Source organism: Tamandua tetradactyla, chromosome 12 (assembly GCF_023851605.1).
Source record: "Tamandua tetradactyla isolate mTamTet1 chromosome 12, mTamTet1.pri, whole genome shotgun sequence".
In the NCBI taxonomy this organism is placed as follows: domain Eukaryota; kingdom Metazoa; phylum Chordata; class Mammalia; order Pilosa; family Myrmecophagidae; genus Tamandua; species Tamandua tetradactyla.
Window position 1 is genome coordinate 97,074,713 of NC_135338.1, and position 21,779 is coordinate 97,096,491.

At 51.1% G+C, this 21,779-nt stretch overlaps 2 protein-coding genes across 2 annotated transcripts in view; one reads left to right on the plus strand and one right to left on the minus strand.

The window, feature by feature from the left end:
* ABHD2 (abhydrolase domain containing 2, acylglycerol lipase) overlaps positions 1 to 3,762 on the plus strand; it is a 118,505-nt gene extending 114,743 nt beyond the window's left edge. The window contains exon 11 of the mRNA XM_077124165.1: positions 3,574 to 3,762. Coding sequence (XP_076980280.1) covers positions 3,574 to 3,722 — 149 coding nt within the window. The 3' untranslated portion in view covers positions 3,723 to 3,762. The remainder of the gene's footprint in view (positions 1 to 3,573) is intronic.
* Positions 3,763 to 3,801: 39 nt separating this feature from the next.
* Positions 3,802 to 12,487, minus strand: RLBP1 (retinaldehyde binding protein 1). The gene is made up of 7 exons (XM_077124167.1): positions 12,476 to 12,487; positions 12,114 to 12,242; positions 10,866 to 11,070; positions 9,298 to 9,476; positions 6,643 to 6,801; positions 5,623 to 5,733; positions 3,802 to 5,294 (listed from the first exon to the last, which is right to left on the minus strand). The coding sequence occupies exons 1-7, from the start codon at positions 12,485 to 12,487 to the stop codon at positions 5,136 to 5,138; spliced, it is 954 nt and encodes a 317-aa protein (XP_076980282.1). The 3' UTR covers positions 3,802 to 5,135.
* Positions 12,488 to 21,779: the final 9,292 nt, after the last annotated feature.

Below are 21,779 nucleotides of genomic sequence, written 5' to 3' on the forward strand. Positions count from 1 at the left end.
CAGTGGCTGCTTCTGTCTGTCAGTCTGCATAAGTCACGGTCCCGCAGGGCCCAGTAGTGGCTTAGCCAGGAGAGTCGCACCAGCCCATGCCCCACTGCCCAACGCCTTCCACGCCGAGCTCTCTCCCTCCCTGGTCATGCAGAACCTTCGACAAGCTAGCCTGGGTGGGGACTGCCCAGGCAGGAAATGGGCTTTGGAGAGCATGCACCAACGTTTTTTAAGAACACCCAACAACAAATTTCAGAGGTTTTTTTTCCTTTTCTTTTTTTCCTGTAAACATACAATTTAAAAAAAAAAAAAAAGATGCAGAGTCCATCCATCTCTGGTAAATAAACTTTGCCCCACTTCCTGTCCCCCACAAAAAAGCCAAACTGTTTTGATCCAAGAAAAATGACTTTCAAAGAATACTCCCAATGAAAACTGCCACATGGAAGAGATTTCGGGTACAGGGTGACAGACAGGCTGATGCAGCAGCAGCACGCCAATGTGGCCTCAGGGCCCCCAGCACCTAGTAGGGTCTGTGCTGAGTCAACCCCACATTCATGTTCAGTGACATTTCCCTACAGGCACCATTCCAAGGATGCCAACGTGTTTCTCTTTATTATACCTTTCTTCAAAATTTGCCAGGCCTCTCAGCACTGACCCTGTAGAGAGTTCCTTCCCCTGGTGAGAACCAAACACAGAGTGGGTGGCCCTCCATGTGACAGCTTCCCTCATTTCTTTCCTGGTGTTCAGTGGACTGACTCCAGTCTGCAGCCAAGCACCTGGGCAGCTGCAGGGACAGAAAAGGCAGTTGGCCTTGAACTTCTGAGCCTCTCCCCAGAAGGGATGAGCCAAGCCCTTCCTCCCCTGTGGCTGTGTGCCACCCAGCACTGCTTTATCCTAAAGCACTTCCTTTTGAGTCATGCCATCTACTCCATGGAATTACCCCAGCATCCCTACTGAAGTCTTTTTGGTTTCCTCTTTAAATTATTTCCTCCTTCATCTGATGGTTGGTGAAAAGAAGTTCTAATATTCATTGCTCCCCTTCTCTCTCCTCCTCCCCTCTCCTGCTCAGGACTTTCCTATTCCCATGACAAAATAAAATATTTGAGACAGAGTGTGAGGTAACCACAGATGCCCAAGGGATTTAGAGCCAGGGAATCTGGGTTTGGGTCCCATGCCCTAGCTCTTTGATCCTGAGCAGGACTTAACCTCAGATTTTTAACCTGTAAGATGGGTATACTTATAACAAGAATGACTTATTATATTGGAGAGATCATTAAGAGAATTTTTTTTAAAAAAAAAACACTATTTTTTAAGATGCTAATGCCATTTGGGGGCAGTGGTTCTGGCTTGGTCTGTTTGGTTTCTACCCATAAGTCACCTCCCAGGACAGTGTAGAAACCAGAAGAAAAGTGTCTGCAGTGGTACAGCTCCATTCTGGGGCATCGCACTGATTGGCAAGCAGGGGAAGCAGAGATGAGCCTGAATATAATTCCAAAAACATTCCTGGACTTGGAAGTGTGGAGCACCCACTCACATGCATCACCCTGACCCCAATCTTTTCCTTCTTAATATGGTCGCCTTGGGAAATTAAGGTGCACCCACCTAGACATCCCCAGCCTGCATGCGGGTCATCTTTGGAGCAAGCCTCAGGGAGGAAATGGCTCTTGTTCTGGGACAGCTGGCCCAGGGTGGCCTGCTGCCTTCCCATATGACCTTGCCAGCCCAAGCTTCTCTGTCCTCTCTGCTCGGGAAGAAGAACCAAAGGCAAAGTTTGCCCTTAAATCCTTAGATAACAACACTTGCCCAGAGTGGGTTGGTCCTACCCTCACTTCCTCCACATGTCGACACACACAGAGCTTTGAGCAGAGCTTCTCAGCCCTGGCTACACGTCAGAGCCACCTGGGGAATTTGGAAAGAGCCTGAGGCCCAGGCCACACCCCAGACCAGATGCATGGAAACCGTGAAGGGTGGGGCCCAGGCCTCAGTTTTCAGGGATCCCAGTGTGCAGGGAGGTTGCTTTGATTGTCCCTTTCATGTGCAGTCCCCTTGGGAGCGTGTTAAAATGCAGCCCTGGGTGGGGCCTGAGATTCTGCATTTTTTAATAAGTTCCCAAAGCAGTGGAGATGCTGCATCCTCTACCCAGGGGTCCAGGGAGCTCCCAGATGAAACACTGTGGAGCTTCCCTAACACCAGCACCAGAATGTGGGGTGATGCTATTTACCCCTTAAAGAGGGAACCCTTCCCCTCTTTTCCTGACTCTTCCATCCTCCTCTTTCAGGAAGCCTGGGCAGCGCCCCACCCCCCCGCGGGGGGGCATTAGCCTCCTCCCGCTTGCCCTGGGTAAACTCCTGGGGGCTCAGAGCAGCTGTTAACCGGGCTGATCTGGAAGCTGGCGGCCCCCTACTGAGCCCTCCACTCCCACCCTCCCCTGCCTGCTGGTCGCTCCCTGAAAGTCCCCACCGGGGTGTCAGAAATGACCCTCTGCCACCTCCCAACTCTCACTGTTCACATTACTTTTACACGGAAGAATCCCTGACTCATCCTAGATGTCTCCAAAAGAAGGCTGTATGGGCACCAAATGGTCATCAAAAAAGTCAGGTTTTCTTGTCCCCCTCCCCAGAGCTGATGACTTGCCAATGAGCATTTTACTGGCCTTCCCACATGATATTAATGGGGGGCTGTGGCCACGTGTAGGAATCCGGAACGTGGGCGCCAAGGCTTCCGACCCAGCCCGCCAGCCTTGAGCGCCCAGGCTCTTCAGACGCTGCGAGGCACCTTCTCTCCCAGGAGCTCCGCCCCGCTCCGCCCCGCTCCGCCCCGCTCCGACACCAGCTCCGACCCCAGCTCCGACCCCACCTCTCCCTCCCGCCCCCGCCCGTCGGGTCCTGTGCATCGGGGTGGCAGTGCCAAGGTCGGGCCAGCAGGGGGCGGGGCGAGTCCACAGAGAACACGGCGGCCGGCACGGCCCTGCGGCCGCCTCTCTTTAAAGCCCCCACTTCGTCCCCCAGCGAAATCCCCCACCCCGCTGATCTGAGGGCCACCCCGCATCCCTCTGGGTTTGGGTAGGAGCAAGGGCAGCCCCGAGCGCCCGCTGGTCAGCGAGTGTCTGCAGTTTCCCCCCATTCTGTGTGCACGGGGCCTCGGGCTTAGGGACCCGGGCAGAAATGAGGGTCAACTGACAGGACACAGCCTCAGTTTCCCTCAGATTCCGGACACGCCACTTTCGCAAAACAATTAGAAGTATATCTTGAGAATGTTAAAAAAAAAAATTGCCTAGTCCATTAGTTCTTTAAACTCAGCCCCATTCCCTAGTCCCATTCAACCAGCACCCTCCTGTCCTGTCCCCAGAGTCTCCACCTCGGAAGCGCCCCTCTCCCTTCTCCTCCTCCCGCCCGACCCCCTCCCCCAGGCCCTCCACCTGAACTTCTCCCCCAGCCCCGGTGTTCCTCGGGGACCCCTCCGTGTGGGGCGGCAGCACTGCCGAGCCCCCTGCAACCAGAACAGCTTCACTCCTCACCTGAGAGATATCAGGGCGCTGTGTACAGTTTAATTTTAAAATGGGGATCCTCTGTTTTTTTAATGTAGAAAAGAAACGTTGGATCCGCCCTACTCAGCACCTCGCTCGTCTGCCTACAATAATTCGCTGTTCCGAGCTGGTTCCTCCTCCAGCTCAGAAGTCCTATGGAATGTCATTTATGGCCATTGACTGTGAATATTATAAGGAAGGAAGTTAAGGCGATGACCACACACTGCAAACCCTAGAAATGCAAGTATGCAAAAAATAAATGCATATAGATGTACATTAATATCCATTTAATGTATTTCCTCTTGTTGAAAAACCAGAAAGAGAACTCTCAGTGAATCCGAGAAATTCCCGAAGGAGGGAAAATGATGGGATCAGATCAAAGAGGGAATCCACAGCCCAGGAAACAGCAGGAAGGTCCTGCCCAATCAGTAGGGAGACCAAGAGCAATTCCTTCCCCCAAAGAAGGAGGTGATCGCCCAGGTAAGAGCTGGCAAGTCTGGGGACGATTCGCTGGGGTTCCTCAGCAGGACCAGCCGGATGCCGGAGGTGGCGGCCGGACCGCAGGGAGGAGTGGCCACCTGCAGATGGAGCCGCAAGTATAGGGTCTGGGGGTAAATATCTGACAATGCCCGGGAGCCCCATCCCCAGAAGAAGCCAGGCCTTCTCCGAGAGGGCAGGGTACACTCAGCAAACACTAGTGCCTAACAGGGAGACTTAACTCGCCTTCAAAGGTGAGCACACACACACACTCACTCAAAGGTCACCAAACACTTGAGCAAAGCCAATCCTCTGAAGGCATCTGTGTTGTCAAAATACACAGAGCTAAAAAGCGCAAGTTCAACACTGCGAAGTGCCTGAGACTAAAGACAACGAAAGTTTTAGCTCTTCTAACTTCTTAGAAGAGCTTTAACTGCAAAGAACAACTTGAAGATAGAATGCTCAGAGAAGGTATCATCTCTAAATCTACGTAAAGCCATCCTTGGAGGCAAGGAGCCTGGAGGAGAGAGCTTTGGGTGGAGAGTCCCCACAGATGGAGTGTAAGCCCCTGACCATCACGGCACACAGCAGATGCACCTGGCGGGGGGCACGCCAACCCAAAGGGCAACCACTTCAAGGCAACTTCCACCCCGAAATCCAGTGTGGGAAGCCCTTTGCCTGCCTCCCAGCTACCAAGATTGCTGGGCTTGCCATATCGTTTGAACTTACCTCCCGCCTTCTTTCATTTTCTTAGGGGAATGAGGAAAACTTTTAAACCAGCCTCTCTGCCTGTCTTCATGGAGTTAGGTAGAAAAACCATTACAAAGGATATTGTGAAGCCTAATTAGGTCTTTTGAAAAGTCACTGTCCTAAAGCCACATAAAAGTCACTGAACTAAAGCTTCAGAGGCAGGAGGAATATAGCAGCCCCCAATTCTTGTTCAAGGGAATTCCTCTTATTGTATCGTCCCCCACCCCCACCCCCCCACACAATGCGGAAGAATGGTGACACCTGAGATCACCCGAGCTTAGGGAGGTTAGGGGGAGCCAGTCGTCTCAGGCAGCCCCGTTCCCAGTCTTTTGGGTCCAGGACAGCTGCAGAGCCCCAGGCATGCTAACTACAACTCAGAGAGCAGGAGACTTCCTCAGAAGGCTGTGTCCTCAGCTCGGGCCCGAGGGCCAAAGAGCTGCTCGGCGATGGCCTTGCCGTCGTATTTGGGCAGGGTGCCCCCAAAGTCAGCGGGCAGGATGTCCTTGTCGATCTCCTGGAAGAAGCTGGAGAGGTCATCTCCATGGACGAAGACCTGCAGAGAAGCCAGGGAGACTGAGCTGAGCAGGGGGCGGGTCCCAAGGATGAGGGATAAAGGGCAGGAAAGGGACAGGAGGACAAAGCCGGAGCATGCCATCTCTGCCTGGTGACGTCCCTCTCGGCAGGCCCCCAGGCTGTGTTGTCAGTGGGAGCCACTCTGTTCCGGAGCACGGCAGTGAGCCTGAGCGGGGCTCTGAGGGCTCTTGGCCTCCCCCCACCCTCACCCCTCTCGCTCCATGAACTTTCTTTCCTGCTGTCATCCCTTAGTCACTCATTCATCCAGCAGAGGTTCAGAGCACCCCTGCCGCGCAGGCCGCACTCACCCTCTGCAGCAGCTTGCTTTTCAAGAAGGGCTTGACGGCATTGTAGGTGGTGGTGAAGAACCACGGCTGGTGGATGAAGTGGATGGCCTTGAACCGGGCTGGGAAGGAGTCCTGCAGTGACAGAGACAGCCCCATGGCACAGTGGCCGCCCCTCACCCCCCCAGCCGCCTTTCCCCCGGCACAGGGGCAGACTCGCCCTGCATCCCGCAGCTGCCCCAGAGGAGAGCCCACTGAGAGCTCCAGCCGGGCCCAGTGAGGGAGCCCCAGCAGCCATCCAGCCCAGTCCTCCCTCTGCCGATACATAAACCCTTGGAATCAAGTAAAGAAATGAAATGGTAGATTTGCGTGATTTTTAGGTGGCTGTAGCCTTGCGTGGTTCTTGTTTTTGCATGGATTTTTTCAGTGCTATCAAACCCACTCGCCTGCCGAGTGGATGGCAAATTATTTTAGACCACAGGGACACTCTTGTCATGTTTCAGCCCCTCTCATCAGCCCCGCCTCCCACTCCTCCTTTCCCAGCTACACATAGAGCAAGCTTATGGTTAGCTCAAAGAAAGGACTCTTTGTATGGAGCATATATAGGAGTGAGATACTAGGGTGCGCTGATATCCCCTCCTCTGGATGAATTCACATTTAAAGAGAAGCAGCGTGACATACACAGGCAGAGCATGGATTCCAGATTAGAAGATGAGGGTTCAAATCTGGCCTCTGCCACTTTATAGCTGTGTGACCTAGAGAAGTCACTTAACTCTCTGAGCCTCAATTCCTAGTTTGTAAAATGAAGCAGGGGTGCAGGGAGGGGCTGCTCTCAAGGAGTCCATGAAATCATGGACATGAGCCCTTGGCAGGCATTTGTGTGTTCACACAAGTGTTTGTGATGGGGATAGCGAGGGTTGGTTTTTCCTCTTTGTAGTAAACACAGGTGGTCATCTTCTCAGGTCCCTTCCAGCATGCTGAGACCAGCAGCCAGCCACCCACCTGTGGGGGACTCCAGCGGGGACAGGTTCCCAAAGGCCTCACCTGGAGCATGTCCACCATCTTCCTGAGATCTGAGGCTCGCAGCCCAGTTGCCTGCTGCATGGTGAAGCCCTTGAAGTTCTCAACGATGCAGAAGCCATTGATCTGAGTTTCCTCATTTATTAGGAGCTTCTCCAGGATGAAGCAATATGCCTGCAAGATCTTGGGCACACAGTGAGCAAGCTGAAAGGGTCAACCCACAAAGGTGACAAGGACCACATGTCCCAATGGGAGAGCTAACGGGTACAGCTTTTACAGGAGGCAACTTGCCACCGGCCTTGAGCTGGACCCTCCACCTCTGTGAGGGTATTCCAATAAGCCGGCCGCCAAGGTCACATCCATGGCTAGATGCCAGCATGTTTATCTCAGTACTCTTATAATAACCGAAACATTGAAAACAGCCTAAATGCCCCGCAAGAGGGGAAGGTTAAATTATGATGCATTTGTGCTGTGGAACACTTTGAAGCAGTTAAAAATGACATAGAAGAGTAATGATACCAGAAAATGTTCACGGCACATTATTATATTAAAAGACGTCTTGAAAAAATCATTTGTTTAATATGATACCGCTTTTATAAGAAAAATATATATGTTTAGGGAAAGATGTCAATGGTAGAAATCTCTGCTCTGGGGGATAGAATAGTGGGTGATTTTTAATTTGTGATTATTTTGTGCTTTCTAAGAGAAGTAGATATCATGGGGTTTTTTGTGTGTCTTTTTGTTTTGTATGCTGTGTGGTGGGGTCACATGTCATTATTTTTCCATGTGAGTATCCCATTATTGCAGCACCATTTGTTGAATTTTTTGCTTGTTTGTTTGCTTGTTTTTTGTTTGTTTGTTTTGCTTCTTCGTTTGTTTTGGAAGTGCATGGGCTGGGAATCAAACCCAGGTCTCCCACGTGGCAGGAGAGAATTCTACCACTGAACCAGCCTTGCACCCCCTAGGTATCGTTTTTGCAATAAGAATATATGTACACATAAATATGTACATTTTTTAAAGTCTCTTCCTTAACATATAAATACCTCAGTCCTAAGGCCAGGATCTTATTTAATGGGGAACCACTAAAGGCATTCCTAATAAAGTGAAAAGCCAAAGAAGGATGTTTACTGTCTCTACTACCACGTACCTCTGTGTTGGAAGTGTCAACCAATGCACAGCTGTGGGGGTTTTTGGGGTTTTTTTTTTGTTTTTTGGGGGGTTTTTTGGCATGGGCAGGCTCCAGGAATTGAACCCAGATCTCCGGCATGGAAAATTGTGGGGGGTTTTAATCAGGGGCCTAAGAACTAGAAGAGAAGGAAAACTATCTCCTCAATTTATAGATGAGATGGACAGTATACTTGGAAAACTCAAGGGAATCCATTCTAAATCTTACACAAATATCAAAATAATTCTACAAAATACCAAGAATACGAAATTAACATACAAAACAATAATCAAACAATCAGAAAGGATAAAGGAAGAGAAGTCCCCCATTATAGCAACAATGAAGTAAAATACTTGGGATAAACTTGAGAAATAGGCAAATAGTTCTTGAGGAAAAGTTTCAAACATTCTTGAGAGCACAAAAATAGGCTTGCCTGAAAAGGAAGGCATCTCTCGTTTATGGATAGAATGACTGGCCATGGGTGTGACATTCATAAAATTTTTCCCCAAATTGTATTTACATTTAATGTGAGCCCAATAAAAAGACTCATAATGTTTCTCCTAGAGCTAAACAAGTTAATTCTTAAGTTCACAGGGAAAAATAAACATGCAAGAATATCTAGGAAAAAAAAACCTGTAAAAGAGGAGCAAAAACGAGAGAACCAGATAACAGATTCTCAACATTCTATAAAACCTTTATCATTAAAACGGTGCAGTATTAGAGCATGAATATGCTAACAGGCCAGTGGAACAGAACAGAAAGTCCAGAGACAGACCCAAGAGTGCGTGGAGACATAGACTATATTACGGATGGCATCTCCCATCTCAGGGAAGGAGATGGACTTTTAAAAAAGTAAACGGTGCTGGAGAATGGATAGCATCTTCTAAAATGAATTTGTGCTTGCTTTTAAAGAATAGAAACAATTTTTCAAAGTCCTGGTGTGGCACATGCCAAAGTTCCCAGAAGACAAACCCTAATTCCCCAATCTGGGGCAGCCCTCGGAAGGGCCTGTTATGGGAAATTGCACATGTATAAGTACCCAGAGCTCAGGCCGGGAGCCTGGCCCAGCCCATGGAGCGCAGGTCCCCTTCTCAGCTGTGTGACCTCAGGCAGGTTTGTCACAACCTCTCTGGGCTTCAGCCTCCTCATTTTCTAAGTGGGTTGGAACCTGCGCTTTCCACAACTTATCCTAGCCCGCAGTCCACTGGCCCCTGTTTTCTCTGTGGCTCTCAGCTTTCAGCATTTGGCAGGGCCACCACTGGCTCATGGCCCACAGCTATCACCCTCCCTTGGTGGGGTCAGGGGACAGCTGCACCTCAGCCAGAGGACACAGCCTGCAAAGCTGCCCCTGCACCTCTTAAGCCCCGCCCCCCACACACACCTGGAAGGGGCTGCCCACGTCTCCACCCACAGGCCTCAGCTCTGGGGGACTGGGAACAAGGGTCCAGCAGATCCAGGGCTGGGGAGGGAAGCCAGCCCGGGAGCAGGAAGGGGCCAGGCCAGCCCCCGCTGACCTCATCGAAGGTGATTTCCTCGCAGTCCCAGTTCTGGATGTTGAAGAGCATGACCACTCGGCCGTGTCTGTCCCGACTGGAGAGGACACCGGGGTAGCCGGCCTCGATGGTGCAGCGGATGGCCTCCTGGGACAGGCGGTCAAAGAGCTCGGGGTACTGCAGCCGGAAGTGCACGTAACCTGGGAGGAGGGCAGAGCAGCTGCCCTCAGGGGCTGCCCGCCCCTACTCACCCCGCAGGGGCCCAGACACCCAGGACACTCGGCCTTTCTCGGCCCCATGCTTCCTCGCCAAAGATTGGGATGACAATATCGGCCTCTCATCAAACTGTCCTAATCAGATGAGATTCATATGAAAACTGTACACGCGTGCGGTAGGAGCCTAGACAGGTGGACGGCTGGTTCTTACTATCTTCTCTCTTCCAGGGTGCGAGGCCAAGTTTCTCCTGCTGAGCACAGGGTTAACCGAGCAGGAGGCACTGGTTAGGAGGGCAAGGCCGAAGAGAGGGCTTGCAGATAAAATCCAAACCTCAAGTCAGCCGCAGAGGCTCTCCCTGATTCTACCAGCTCTTCCCCTCCTGCCCACACCCCTGGCTGTCTGCACTGCCAGATTCTGGCCGGGGTGGGCCAGGCCGGAAGGAGGAGTTGATGGCTTGTCAGGGGGAGGCCCCTGACTCTCACTGGCCCCTGCACGCTCAGCCCCACTCCCAGCCCCTGGCCTCTCACCTGCTGTCCCCTCTGCCGCCTCCCTCCCCAGTCCCCTCATTGTCTTGGGACCTTCCTTCAAAATTCACTGGGCCCCCCTGCCACACCAGCTTAGGATTTCCACCATCCACCCTTTCTATGCACCTCCTTTATTTTTCCTTTATCCCTTATTATCCAACATCCTATATATTTTCATTTCATTTCTCTGGTTGACGATGTCCACCGTTAGACTAGAAGCTCCACGAGGGCAGGGGACTCTGCTCTGTTCTCTGCCGCAGCCCCTGGCCTAGGACAGAGGTTTGGGCACACTGTGGCCCCGAATGGAAAAAGTAAGAAAAGGAAAACCGGGCGCCTGCAAGGACAGCCCCTCCCGCCGTCAGCCGCCAGCCCTCCGTTCCCTTAGTTAGTGTCTCCATCAGCCGCTGTGCTCCGGCCTCACCCCGCGGGCCCACCGCCTTCCCCCCGGGGCCTGGCCCGGCACTTGCGGTGAGCCGGGCCCAGTCTGCTCGCCCGGAGCTTTCTAGGGCTAAAGCCTCCACCTGCGGCGCACCTGGACGGAAACCCCTCTGCACCCTGGGCACCCTGGGTCCAGTTCTACTCAGTCTCAAGATGAGAAGAGAGGAGAAAAGTGCCAGACCTCTAGGCATCTGGTCCTGACAGATTCATTCATTCACTCATTCATTCATTCACTGTCAAGGGCCGCAAGGATCATGGAGGCGAAAGAGTGAACTATTTTACAGACACAGATATGGAGGCTCAGAGAGGGTGACCTGTCCACGGCAGGGAGGGGGTCTCCTCTCCCCAGCGTCACCGTCCTCGGGACCACCTCCTGCCCCGACCAGGGCCACGCCTCGCGGGGGGCTTCACCTCTGAGCAGCTCGTAGGCGCGCCCCACGTGGAACTTCCGCGCGCGGATGAAGCGCAGGAAGAAGGCGCTGTCGCTTCCCTGCACCCTGTCAGCCACCGCCCGGGCCAGCTCCTCCCCGGTGGCCGCCTGCTCCCGCACCAGCTCCTGCAGCTCCCGCACCGCCTTCGCGCGCGCCTCGTCGCTCTCATTCAGTTCGTCCTTGGCCTGGAACGGGTGGGGGAGGGGCGGGCGCCGGGAAGGGCAGGACACGCAGGTGGCCCATTCTCCTGCCCCCACCCCCGTGCCCGACAGACTGAGGCCCTGCAGCTGGGGGCGTCCCTCTTCCGCCCACAAGGCAACAGCTGCACTGGCTGCAGCTCTGATAATATTTGGAGAAAATTAGGTCAGATTGCTCCTCGAGGGTTTGCGTGGGGGATAAAGCCATCAGCCAAGACGTTTCTAACAACCACCGCCTGCACTTACTGAGCCCTGGTTTAGCACTCTGCAGTCCTTTAAGTACGTTAATCTCCTGGATGAGCAAACTGAGGCTCACAGAAGTGCCAATTCTTGCCCAAGGTCTCCCAGACAGAAAGGACTAGAGCTAGGACTTCTATTCCAGCCTGGCATGTCATTCCTTCACTCTGCTATCTCCCAGACCTAATTTTGACCTTTTCCAAAACAAAGGTTCCAGCAGATGGCAGCCTGCCCATGCCCCAGAGTCTCTCACACCTCCCCTTCGCTGGGCCAGAGAGCTGTGCAGAAAAAAATCAGTAGGGAAGGCAGAGAGGGGAGCGAGGGAGGAGCAGAGATGGAAGCCAGGAGTCCAGGCTAGGTTCAACCCCCACTTCACCCTCCCTTGCAAACGCACAATAACTCTACCAACCTCTAGGGCAGAATTTGGTAATCTCTAAGCTGGTCCAACAATCTTTCATAGGTGCCAGTGAGAACCAGAAGGGGAGAGCAACTTGCTCAAGGTCACACAGCAAGTTGGAAATGAGTCTTGTTCTAGAACTTAGGTCTCTCAACTAGGCACTGGGCGCAACAGTTAGATCCTTGTTCCCCAAGCCCCAGCTCTGGTTTCAGGGAACCCTACGGGTGGCTGGTCAGCCCTAGGCCCTGCCATGGCTTTGTCCTCCAGGTTGGCCCCTAGGATCTGCCCGTTCTCAGGCCCAGGATGAAGTGGGCGCTCTCTGCAGGGAAAGGCTGCATCAGACCTCCCCGCTGTGGCCTCCCCAGACTGCCCCTCCCCACAGCCTGGACCACCTCACCTTCTGCAAAGTGTGTCGGGGCAGCTGGCTGCATAGGCCAAACACAGGCCCGTGGTCCTTGGTTGTGAGCCGCTCCAGCTGAGAACGAAGCTCCTGTTCCTCTTCGGGAACCAGGCGGAAAGTACCCTCCTGGGCAGAGAGGAGGCAGAAGGAAAGGAGCAGGCTGGGCAGCCTGAGCGAGCCCCTCGGTGGGCACACCTACTCCCTGGACCCAGGCCTAGCCTTGCCCGGTGCGGTGGGTAAGCCCCTTCCCTTTGGGCTGGGTCAGGGGCCTCAGAGAAGCTGGAGGGGGTGTGGCCAGTCCCCTGGAGGAGCAGGGAGGGAAGGTGGGTGAAGGAGAGCCCTGGGGCCAGGATACTCACCCCCTCTGACATGCTGCCTCTGACGGCCCTCAGCGCTCTGAAGAAGGGCCCTGCCTCCTGGGGCACCTCTGCAGGCAGCCGCTTCTCCAGAACAGGAGGCCTGGGCTGCAGGGCCTTAGAGAAACGGCTGTGTGAACGTCTCAGACCAGGCGGACCTCAAACCGGAGAGTGGACCTCAAACCCGAGAGCGCTCAGCTCCTGGGGCAGGCCTTAGATGTGCAGATGGCGCCCCACCCTCCTGTGATTCTGATCCTGGAGATCTGGCCTGAGACACTTTAAAGCACCCCGGATGTCCCTGAAACAGATCGTCCTGGGGCTGCATTTTGGGAAACTGCTTTGAGAGGTGATGCACACACAAATACCTAAAACGGCAACCCTTAAGACGGGTGGGCCCAGCCAGGCAGGAGCTACAGGCCTGGCTCCCTCTCAATGGCGTGGTGCCTGAGGACAAACCCGTGCATCGGTCCGGTTCCCTGGACTGTCCCTCCTCCCTTCTGGCCCCTCCTTCCCCAGCACAAAGGGTTACCCCACAAACTTCCCAGCCAAGTGCACTGCCCTTTACCCAGTGCATTCATTCTCTGGAGGGTCAATGCCCAGGAATACAGTCAGGACACTGGCTGTGTGTTCTGTTCTTCCAGGTGCACTGATTATTTTCAAATCCACTATCTCACGCCTGAGGCAAACCTACTGTTCCCAGGCTGTAGGAGGAAGCAGGGCCAGGAGAAAAAGTGATTTGTCTAAGGTCACATAGCCAGAAATAGCCAGGGATCAGGACTCTGATCCGAGTTCCTAACAGCACCAAGAGGCAGCTGGAACAGTGCAAAAATCAGACCTGGGTTCGGATCCTGTCTCTTCCACTTGCAAGCTGTGTGACTGAACCCGAGTCTTGGTTTACCCCCTGTGAGAGGGGAATGGAAGGCTCAAGAAGATTTAATGAAATAATGTACATATCAGCGGTGCTTGGTTCACCAGAACAAATCTCACCCGTTCCTCACGTGATGAGCTGCTTCCCCACTGTTTTTGGAGACAGTTTTCTTGTTTCCAGATTTTCTTCTTTCCCATCTTAACATTCCCGGTTCCCTCACCAACCCTTCACCATCCTGCCCTTGCCTCCGACCAGTTTCCCACTGGTCAGCTCCATCCCCTATTCAGTAGGTAAGCGGCTGAGCCGGGACTTGACCCTACGTCTGCCGACACCAAATCTGCTCTGACACCTCCAAGCAAGGACCCAAAAGCTGGGATCAAGGGTCAGAGAGGCCTGGGTTTGAGTCAGTCTTTGTTATTCCCCACCTTGTGACCTTAGGTAAGTTACCTAATCTTTCTGAGCCTCAGTTTCCTCATCTGCAAATGGGGGATAACAACAATTCCTACCAAAGCGAGTTGTGGTGAAAATCATATAATATCTACAATGTGACTAGGAACGTGTCGTGCTCTAAAACATGGTTTCCTTCCTTCGTGTCGTAACGAGCCATACTCCAAGTTGCATGCAGAGGCTTGGAGGGTCTCAGGAAATACCTCAAGGTCTTTTCATCTTCTGCTGCTTCCCAGCCAGAACAGGAAAAGTCTTGGGTCCAGAACCCACCAATGGACACCCAACCTAAGCCATGGTAGACTTCTAAATAGAGACAGGCCTAGAGACGGACAGAATGAAGTGCTACTGCGCTGTCACTTGCATTTTGCTGAAACAGGAATGGGGAGGCTGACCGAGCTACCCTGAGGTGCTCAGGAGGGAGAGTGGCTGGTCAAGCCTGTTCTGCAAACCAGCAGGACTGCAGCCTCCCCTCCTACAGCCCACTCTGTAGAAATGGATGGTCAAAAAAATATGCCCAAGCTTTCTTTTTCATTTTTACAAATACCCATCTGTGTGCTACTCACTGATTGGAATTTTCAAAGGCCCACCCTCTCTCTATTTTGACTCTGGTCCCTGAAATTTTGGTTGCAAGATAAAATAAAGGATGCATAGCTGAATATGAATTTCAGGTGAACAACAAACCTTTTTTTTTTTTTTTTTTTTGGTATAAGAATGTCCCATGGGGGCGAGCCACCGTGGCTCAGCAGGCAGTGTTCTCGCCTGCCATGCCAGAGACCCGGGTTTGATTCCCGGTGCCTACCCAGGCAAAAAAAAACAAAACAAACAAACAAAAAATGTCCCATGTAATATTTAGGACATACTTATACTAAGAAAGCATTGTTGACCTGAAATTCGCATTTAAGTGGGTATCTTGTACTTTTATTTGCTAAACCTGCCATCGTTGCTCTGGCCCAACCTGGAGAGTGGTCAGTTGGTTTCAGCTTGTCGGCAGCCTGGCCTGTGGTCTCTTCCCAGCCCCGTGGCCCGACCCCGACTCCTCACCCTGGTCCTGGGTTCCCTGGCCCAGCAGGGCCCTGAGACTGACCTACCTGCCAGGCCAGCAGCTCCTCTTGGGGTCACCTGTCCTGAGTCCTCCTGAAGCCAGGAGGTTACCTCGGTCGGAGGTATGGTCTGGTCAGCGGGTTGGGATTAGTGTGTCACAAGGAACTTCTCACCACCCCCAGTTTTCCATGAAGTCAGGCTCACGGGAGACCCAGCACAGGTCAAGCAAAGAAGGGAGAGGCCCCAGCCTGGCTGGAGACACATCAAAGCCCTCCTTTGTGTATGCCTGCTCCCAGCATCCTGCTCAACCATGTGGAAGCCAGCCCTGGGAGTGGGATCTGGGTCAGCCCCATTCCCTCTTCCCTGCCCCCTTTCTCCTGGGGCAGCAGGGGTTCTGAGACAGCACCCTCCAGTGTAAGAATTACAAGAGGCAAAGGGAAATTGTGAGTATCGTTACAGAAGCCTAGCAGCCATGGCAAATGGCTGTCGCCCTCTCTCCCCAGACCCGCGGGGCCTGGCACTGTAGTTCTCACCTCCACGGCCAGTGGAGCCAGCTGGAGAAGGTAGCTGGTTGAGGCTAAGCAGGGAGGACGAGACAGACTGACCTGTTCCAGAACCAAGCTATCCACATTTAAGCTCTAGTTCCAGCACCTTTCGCTTGAGATCAAGTTATTTCACCACTCAGTGACTCAGTTTCCTCCTCTGAGAAGTGGGGATAATTAGAGGATGAGGCTCGGACTTTCATGGGGACAAAATGGCTCCATGTCTGGCACACAGTGAGTGCTCGGTAAAATTTGGCGGTTACCCCAAATACATAATCATGTTATCCCAACCTCTGTACAGCAAGAAACCCCTCTGGAGCCCCTCAAGTACCAGACAATTCTCCTTGTTTTAAAACTCATCCCTACTGTATGTTTTATATCAATATTAAATTTGTTGAATTGGATAGCTGTAATTACGGTGGTTACATAAGTGAGTGTCCTTGTTCTAAAGAAATGTACTAGAGGATATATGCAACCTACTCTCAAATGTTTAGACAGTAGATGGTATAGATTAGAGAGAGAGATGGGGATGGATGGATGGATGGATGGATGGATGGATGGATGGATGGATGGATATGAGAAAAGAGAGAATAATATAACAAATGTGATAAGTAAAACTGGGTATCTGGTTGGGGTTCTGCGCATCATTTCTGTAGTATTTTTGCTAATTTCCTGTAAGTTTGAAATTATTTCAAAATAAAAAGTTAAAAAAAAAATACCCAACTCATCCTTGATTTGGGCACCAGTCAGCCTCCTCGTTTTGCAACTGGAGCTGCCCAGGGCAGGTTCAGGCTCCCATGCATGAAGCTTCAAAGATGATTCTTCTGACTCCATACCCAGAAATGCTTTTTGTTTTTCCCCCAGAAATGGTTCTCGGTTTTCCACCCATTGCTATTTGGACAGTTTAGGAGGCTCCTCAACCCCTGTGTCCTCTCCAGACACTCAGGGGCTTGTGAGTGTTTCACTGGGGCTGGAGGTGGGTACCTGGGAGCGACCCCTGAGCCTCACCTCCCTCTCCGGACCCTTCCTCTAGAGCAGGCTGTGATGTCTGCAGCTTAGATTTCAGGGTACAGGGGAGTCATCTCGGGCTCCTGCTTGGGCTGCTGGCTATTTCCTTTTCAAGTCCTCTCTGGGGCTGGGGAGCCCCTCATTTCTGTCATTGCTCCCTGCTCCATGTCTGGTCCTATATTGTCAGCACAGGAACCACTAGTCACTGGAGTTGCTGAGCACTCTAAATGGGCTAATGTGACCAAAAAACTGAGTTTGAATTTTAATTTATTTTTGATTAATTTAAATTTTAAAACTGATATCAGATTCAGTTGTTGGAAAACTTTTCGGTACGCTTGGAACAACCTGGGTATGTGATTCTACTTTTTCAGCTGTACAGTTTGTGAACAAGTATTTCTGATGACAATTTAGCATCCAAATCAAGATGTGCTGTAAATAAAAAATACCTGCCAGATTTTGAAGACTTCGCAAAAAACAAACGAAAAGAGTGTAAAATGTCTCATTAACAGTTTACCTCACTTAATGATGATAATATTTCAATTTATTGGGTTAAAATATATTATTTAAGTTAATTTCACCTGTTTTACTCTTTTTTGATATGGCTATTCAAAAAATTTAAAACTACATGTGTGGCTCATTTTATACTTTAAAAGACAGTGCTGTTCTAGACTTGCCTTCTTCTCAAAGTGTGGCCCATAGATGTGATGCCACCTGGGAGCTGGTTAGAAATTCGGACGCTCAGGACCTTCCCAGACCTCTGGACCAGAATCTTCATTTTAACACAGTCCCCAGTTGATCTCTGGGCACACACGAAACTTTGAAATACACTGCCCGCACTAGTTGGAAAGTGTTATGTACCCCAGAAAAGTCATGTCCTTTAATCCTGATTCAATATCGTAGGATGGAAAGCTTCGATTAGATTGTTTTCATGGAGATTGACCCATTTGATTGCAGTTGTGGCCTTTTGATTAGATGGACCTTGACTCCACCCATCCAAGGTGGGTCTTGATTTGCTTACTGGAGTCTTTAAGAGAGGTCACAGAAAGGGAAAGAGCTCAGAGCTAACATGGATGCTTGGAGACCGGTGGCGTGAGAGCCGACAGAGATACAGATATTTGGATATACTTAAAGTGCCAGCAGAGAGAAAGCAGATGTCTTGACGCATACTTTGGAGAGGCAGAGCCCAGCAGATGTGGCCAGGTGCCTTCCCATGAGAGGCTGAGCAAGCCAGAACCCAGAGTTGTGTTCCGGGGGAGCTAAGTGAAGGTCCACAGAGGCTCAGGGAAGAAACCACTGGCATCAGAAGCTGGAAGCAACAGAACTGGGAACAAAGACCAGCAGATGCCAGCCACGTGCCTTCCGAGCTGACAGAGGTGTTCTGCATTTAACAAACTGAAACACTGCCCTTGAGTGTTTCTGCCTCTTTCCCCCTCCCGCCTTTGCCCTGCACAGAGCATCGCCTGAGCTCTCAGGATCCTGCAGCTCTGAGGGTTGTTGGGGACAGAGCAGGGGTGGGGCAGCAGAGAAGGAGGCCAGAGAGGTGGGTCTCCTGCCCTGATTCTGAACCTGTCTCTGCCTATGACAAGCCATTGACCCTCTCAGCCTTGACTGCCTCAAGATGGGATGGTTTTCTCCTAAGGGCTCCACAGGGCATGAGGCTCATGGCAGTGAGAACCCACACTTCCCCATGGGAAGAACCGGAGAGGCCAGAGGAGCAGATCCGTCCATGCTGGACTCCAGTGCGAGAGAGCATCCCTGTGTACCATGGGCGCTTTCTGGGGAACAGAAGTTTTTGCAGCATTATTGTAATCAAGAAGCTAGGATTTACCAGATAAGTATGACTACTGAGTCATTACATAAATATTCCTTTTTTGGTTTTTTTCTGGTATGTTAGAGACAAGGAAAGACCTGAAATCTCTTTCACACCCTTAACTGACCCGCCCTCAGTTGGCCACACCTTAAATGAAAACACCTTCATAAGGTCCTATTTACAATGGGTTCACACCCACAGGGGTGCAGATTAAAATTAAGGGGTACATAAATCAACCTACCATACCAGTGCTATCATAGTGTTTCCAAAATGTGTTTGGGGGAACAGTAGTTCCGACGCTGTTCACGGCTGCTGTGAGGTTAAAGGGTTGCATTGCCTCACAAATTTAGGAAATGTTGGGTTAAATAAACAGTGTTTTAAAAAATTTCTTTGCTGCAGGATGTCTCAGAGCCTTTATGCTATTTACAAGGATTAAGAATTTCCAACAGGAAAATATAGTTTGTAGCATTTCTCAAACTTAGTTAACCAAAGGTGCTCCCACTTCTTGTGGACCATTTTCTGGCATTACCGCATAGCACAGCTTTGTAAAGTTTGCTTTGCCATATCACTTGTCTTATTGTTTTGTGATTATTTGTGTATATCTCTCCCCTTCTGAACTGCGAGTTCCTTAAGACAGGAACAGTATTTTTTTTTCTTCTCTGCATGCACATTGCCTAAAAAGTAGTAGATACTCAATAAGTGGTCGTTGAAAGAGTGTGAGGAAACAGAAGGTAAGACAGGAAGGGAGAAGAGTGGCGAAATAGGAGATGAAGGTTTCTTGACCAGGAAATGGAAGCAAAGTTGGAAGATGCTTCTATTAAATACCCAATGCCCACTAGCTAGATTCTACCACTAACATTTTACTATATTTGCTGTATCATCTCAGATCTAGTCATCTATCCATCCTTCTAGTCAACCATGACCGTCTGTTTTCCACTTTACTTTCCCTTGTGTGTTAAGCCTACTCAATCCCACAATACTCACTGACCAAGCATCCTGGTAGATTGTTTTTAGTTTCACTCCTCATTACTTTAACCGTGCAGCACCTCTTACCCCTCCCCTGCCAAAGGGTTGCCCTCCTTTGTGGAATGGTGGGCCGCTGGAGGAATTGGAGCTTTCTAGAGCCTGGAGGTGGTGTCCAGGGACTCAGGAGACTCCATTCTAGTGTGGGCTCTCATGACCACTGTGTAATTTTAAGGAAGGGGCAGAATACTCCCGGACACAAGTCTCCCCATTTCTCAAAGAAAGGGATGGGGCCATGGGATCCCTTCAGTTCTCCCCGCCTGGGAGAATTATTACTTGCGGTTTGGCCCAACCGCTAAGCTATCCGGGACCCTCTACTCCTCAGCTTCTCACTGCTCGCTAGACGACGCTGCCGCACGCAGAAAAGGGGCTCGAGCCGGGGGTCTGGGTCCAAGGGGCGCGCGCAGGAGACCTCGCTGCGGGTCTAAAGGACTGGAGGCCGAGCCAATTAAGGCATGAAGCGAGGTAGCTTTATTGTTGGTAGACGCTTATGCCAGGGCCGCCAGTAGCTAAAGACCACGAGGCTTGACGAGCCCTGGATTATATACAGTTTGAGGAGAGGTGGAGTTAGGGCGTGGCCTCCAGGGGAGGGTAGCCAATCACACAGGGAGGACGGATGAGTGACTGTGACCATAGAGATGCTGTTCCTGAGTGTACCCGTAGCAGAGGATGTTGGGTAGGTGGAGGACTAAGGAGAAGGCCAATAGGGTTAGAGAGACAAGGCTGCATCATCACTAGTCGCGGGTGAGGCTTGTAATTCAGAGGCTTAGAAGAACCGGACGTGCCAAAATGGCGAGGGAGGGAGAGAAAGAGACTAAGCCACCAGGCCAAGAATAAAATTATGCCACAATTACTGGCCTAGGAAGATCCCGGGGTAGGCAAGGTTAAGTCCCCTCCTCCCGGGCCAGGGGCAGCCTGGCCGCTGACAGCCCTCCCCGGAGCAGTCTCAGCTCTGCTGCTCTCCCCTCCTGAGGAGGGGCAGTCTTGTATGTGTTGACTGATGAGAGGACTTTAGAGGGACACACCCCCCCACCCCTTATGAGCCGTGTGAGTGGTACCCTACTCCTCAGCTCCCTGCCTGTTTTCCTTCTCTGTAAACAAAGGCGATTCTCTGCTGCCCCTCACACCAGGAAGGGCTGGACGAGGCAGCGCTGGCAAAGCACGTGCTCCAGAGAGGGCCCTCAGATGCACAGCCGCCCCCCTGCCCCAGCCCGGCGGGCGCCCGCGGAGGGGGTCCTGGCCTACCGCGGGCAGCGTGTCCTCGCACGCACTGGCACCTACTGCTCCAGCCCGGGCATGTGGCCACGAATGGGGGAGGCGGGGGGTGGTGGGGGGAGGGCCGGGACAAAGGCGGGGGCGCCTGACCCCTGCGCTCAATGACCGACTCCCGAGACACTGGGGCCTCAAAGCCAGGAAGACCACATTGCTAGGCATGGAGCAGGAGCTCAGATGGCCTTTTGGCCTAAAGGAGAGGAGACATATTAGACCTGTAAAGGAGTAAAATTGTGCTGGAATCAGTTAATGGTTGGTTCTGAGTGAATTCACGTTCCTCCATGAGCATTAGGGGATTTGCCCTTACCAGTTTCTAAAAAAAATAAAAAATATAAAAATAAAGGGAAAACCAGCTTTTACAATCTCAATGGCACAAGATAAAGGCTGTTGGGGAAAATTCAACTTCCCCAAGTTGAATTCTTGATATTCTCAGAAGCAGTGCAGACAATCAAAGCAATAGGCTGAGCCCCCAATCTTGGGGTTTGTTCATATGAAACTTAACCCAGCAAAGGATAATCAAGCCTGCTTAAAATTAGGCCTAAGAGTCACCCCCAAGAGAACCTCTTTTGTTGCTCAGATGTGGCCTCTCTCTCCAGCCAACACAACAAGCAAACTCACCACCCTCCCCCGTCTACGTGGGACATGACTCCCAGGGATGTGGACCTTCCTGGCAACGTGGGACAGAAATCCTAGAATGAGCTGGGACTCAGCATCAGGGGATTGAGAAAATCATCTTGACCAAAAGGGGGAAGAGCAAAATGAGACAAAATGAAGTGTCAGTGGCTGAGAGATTACAAACAGAGTTGAGAGTCATGTTTCTTGAAGATGATTGTATGATATAGCTTTCACAATGTGACTGTGTGATTGTGAAAACCTTGTGTCTGATGCTTCTTTTATCTACCTTATCAACAGATGAGTAAAACATATGGAATAAAGATGAATAATAGGGGGAATAAATGTTAAAATAAATTTAGAGTGAAATGCTGGTGATTGGTGAGGGGGGTGGGGGTTATGGTATGTATGAATTTTTTTCTGTTTTCTTTTTATTTCTTTTTCTGAATAGATGCAAATGTTCCAAGAAATGATCATGATGATGAATATGTGATGATATTGTGAATTACTGATTATATATATAGAAAGGAATGATCAAAAGTTACGAATGTGTGCGTTTGTTTGGTGTTTTTTGGTATTTTAATAAAAAAGATAAAGGCTTTTCCCATCATTATCAGACATCAGGGCCGCTGGTTTGCTGTATCTGAGATGATACAGCAAATATAGTAAAATGTTAGTGGTAGA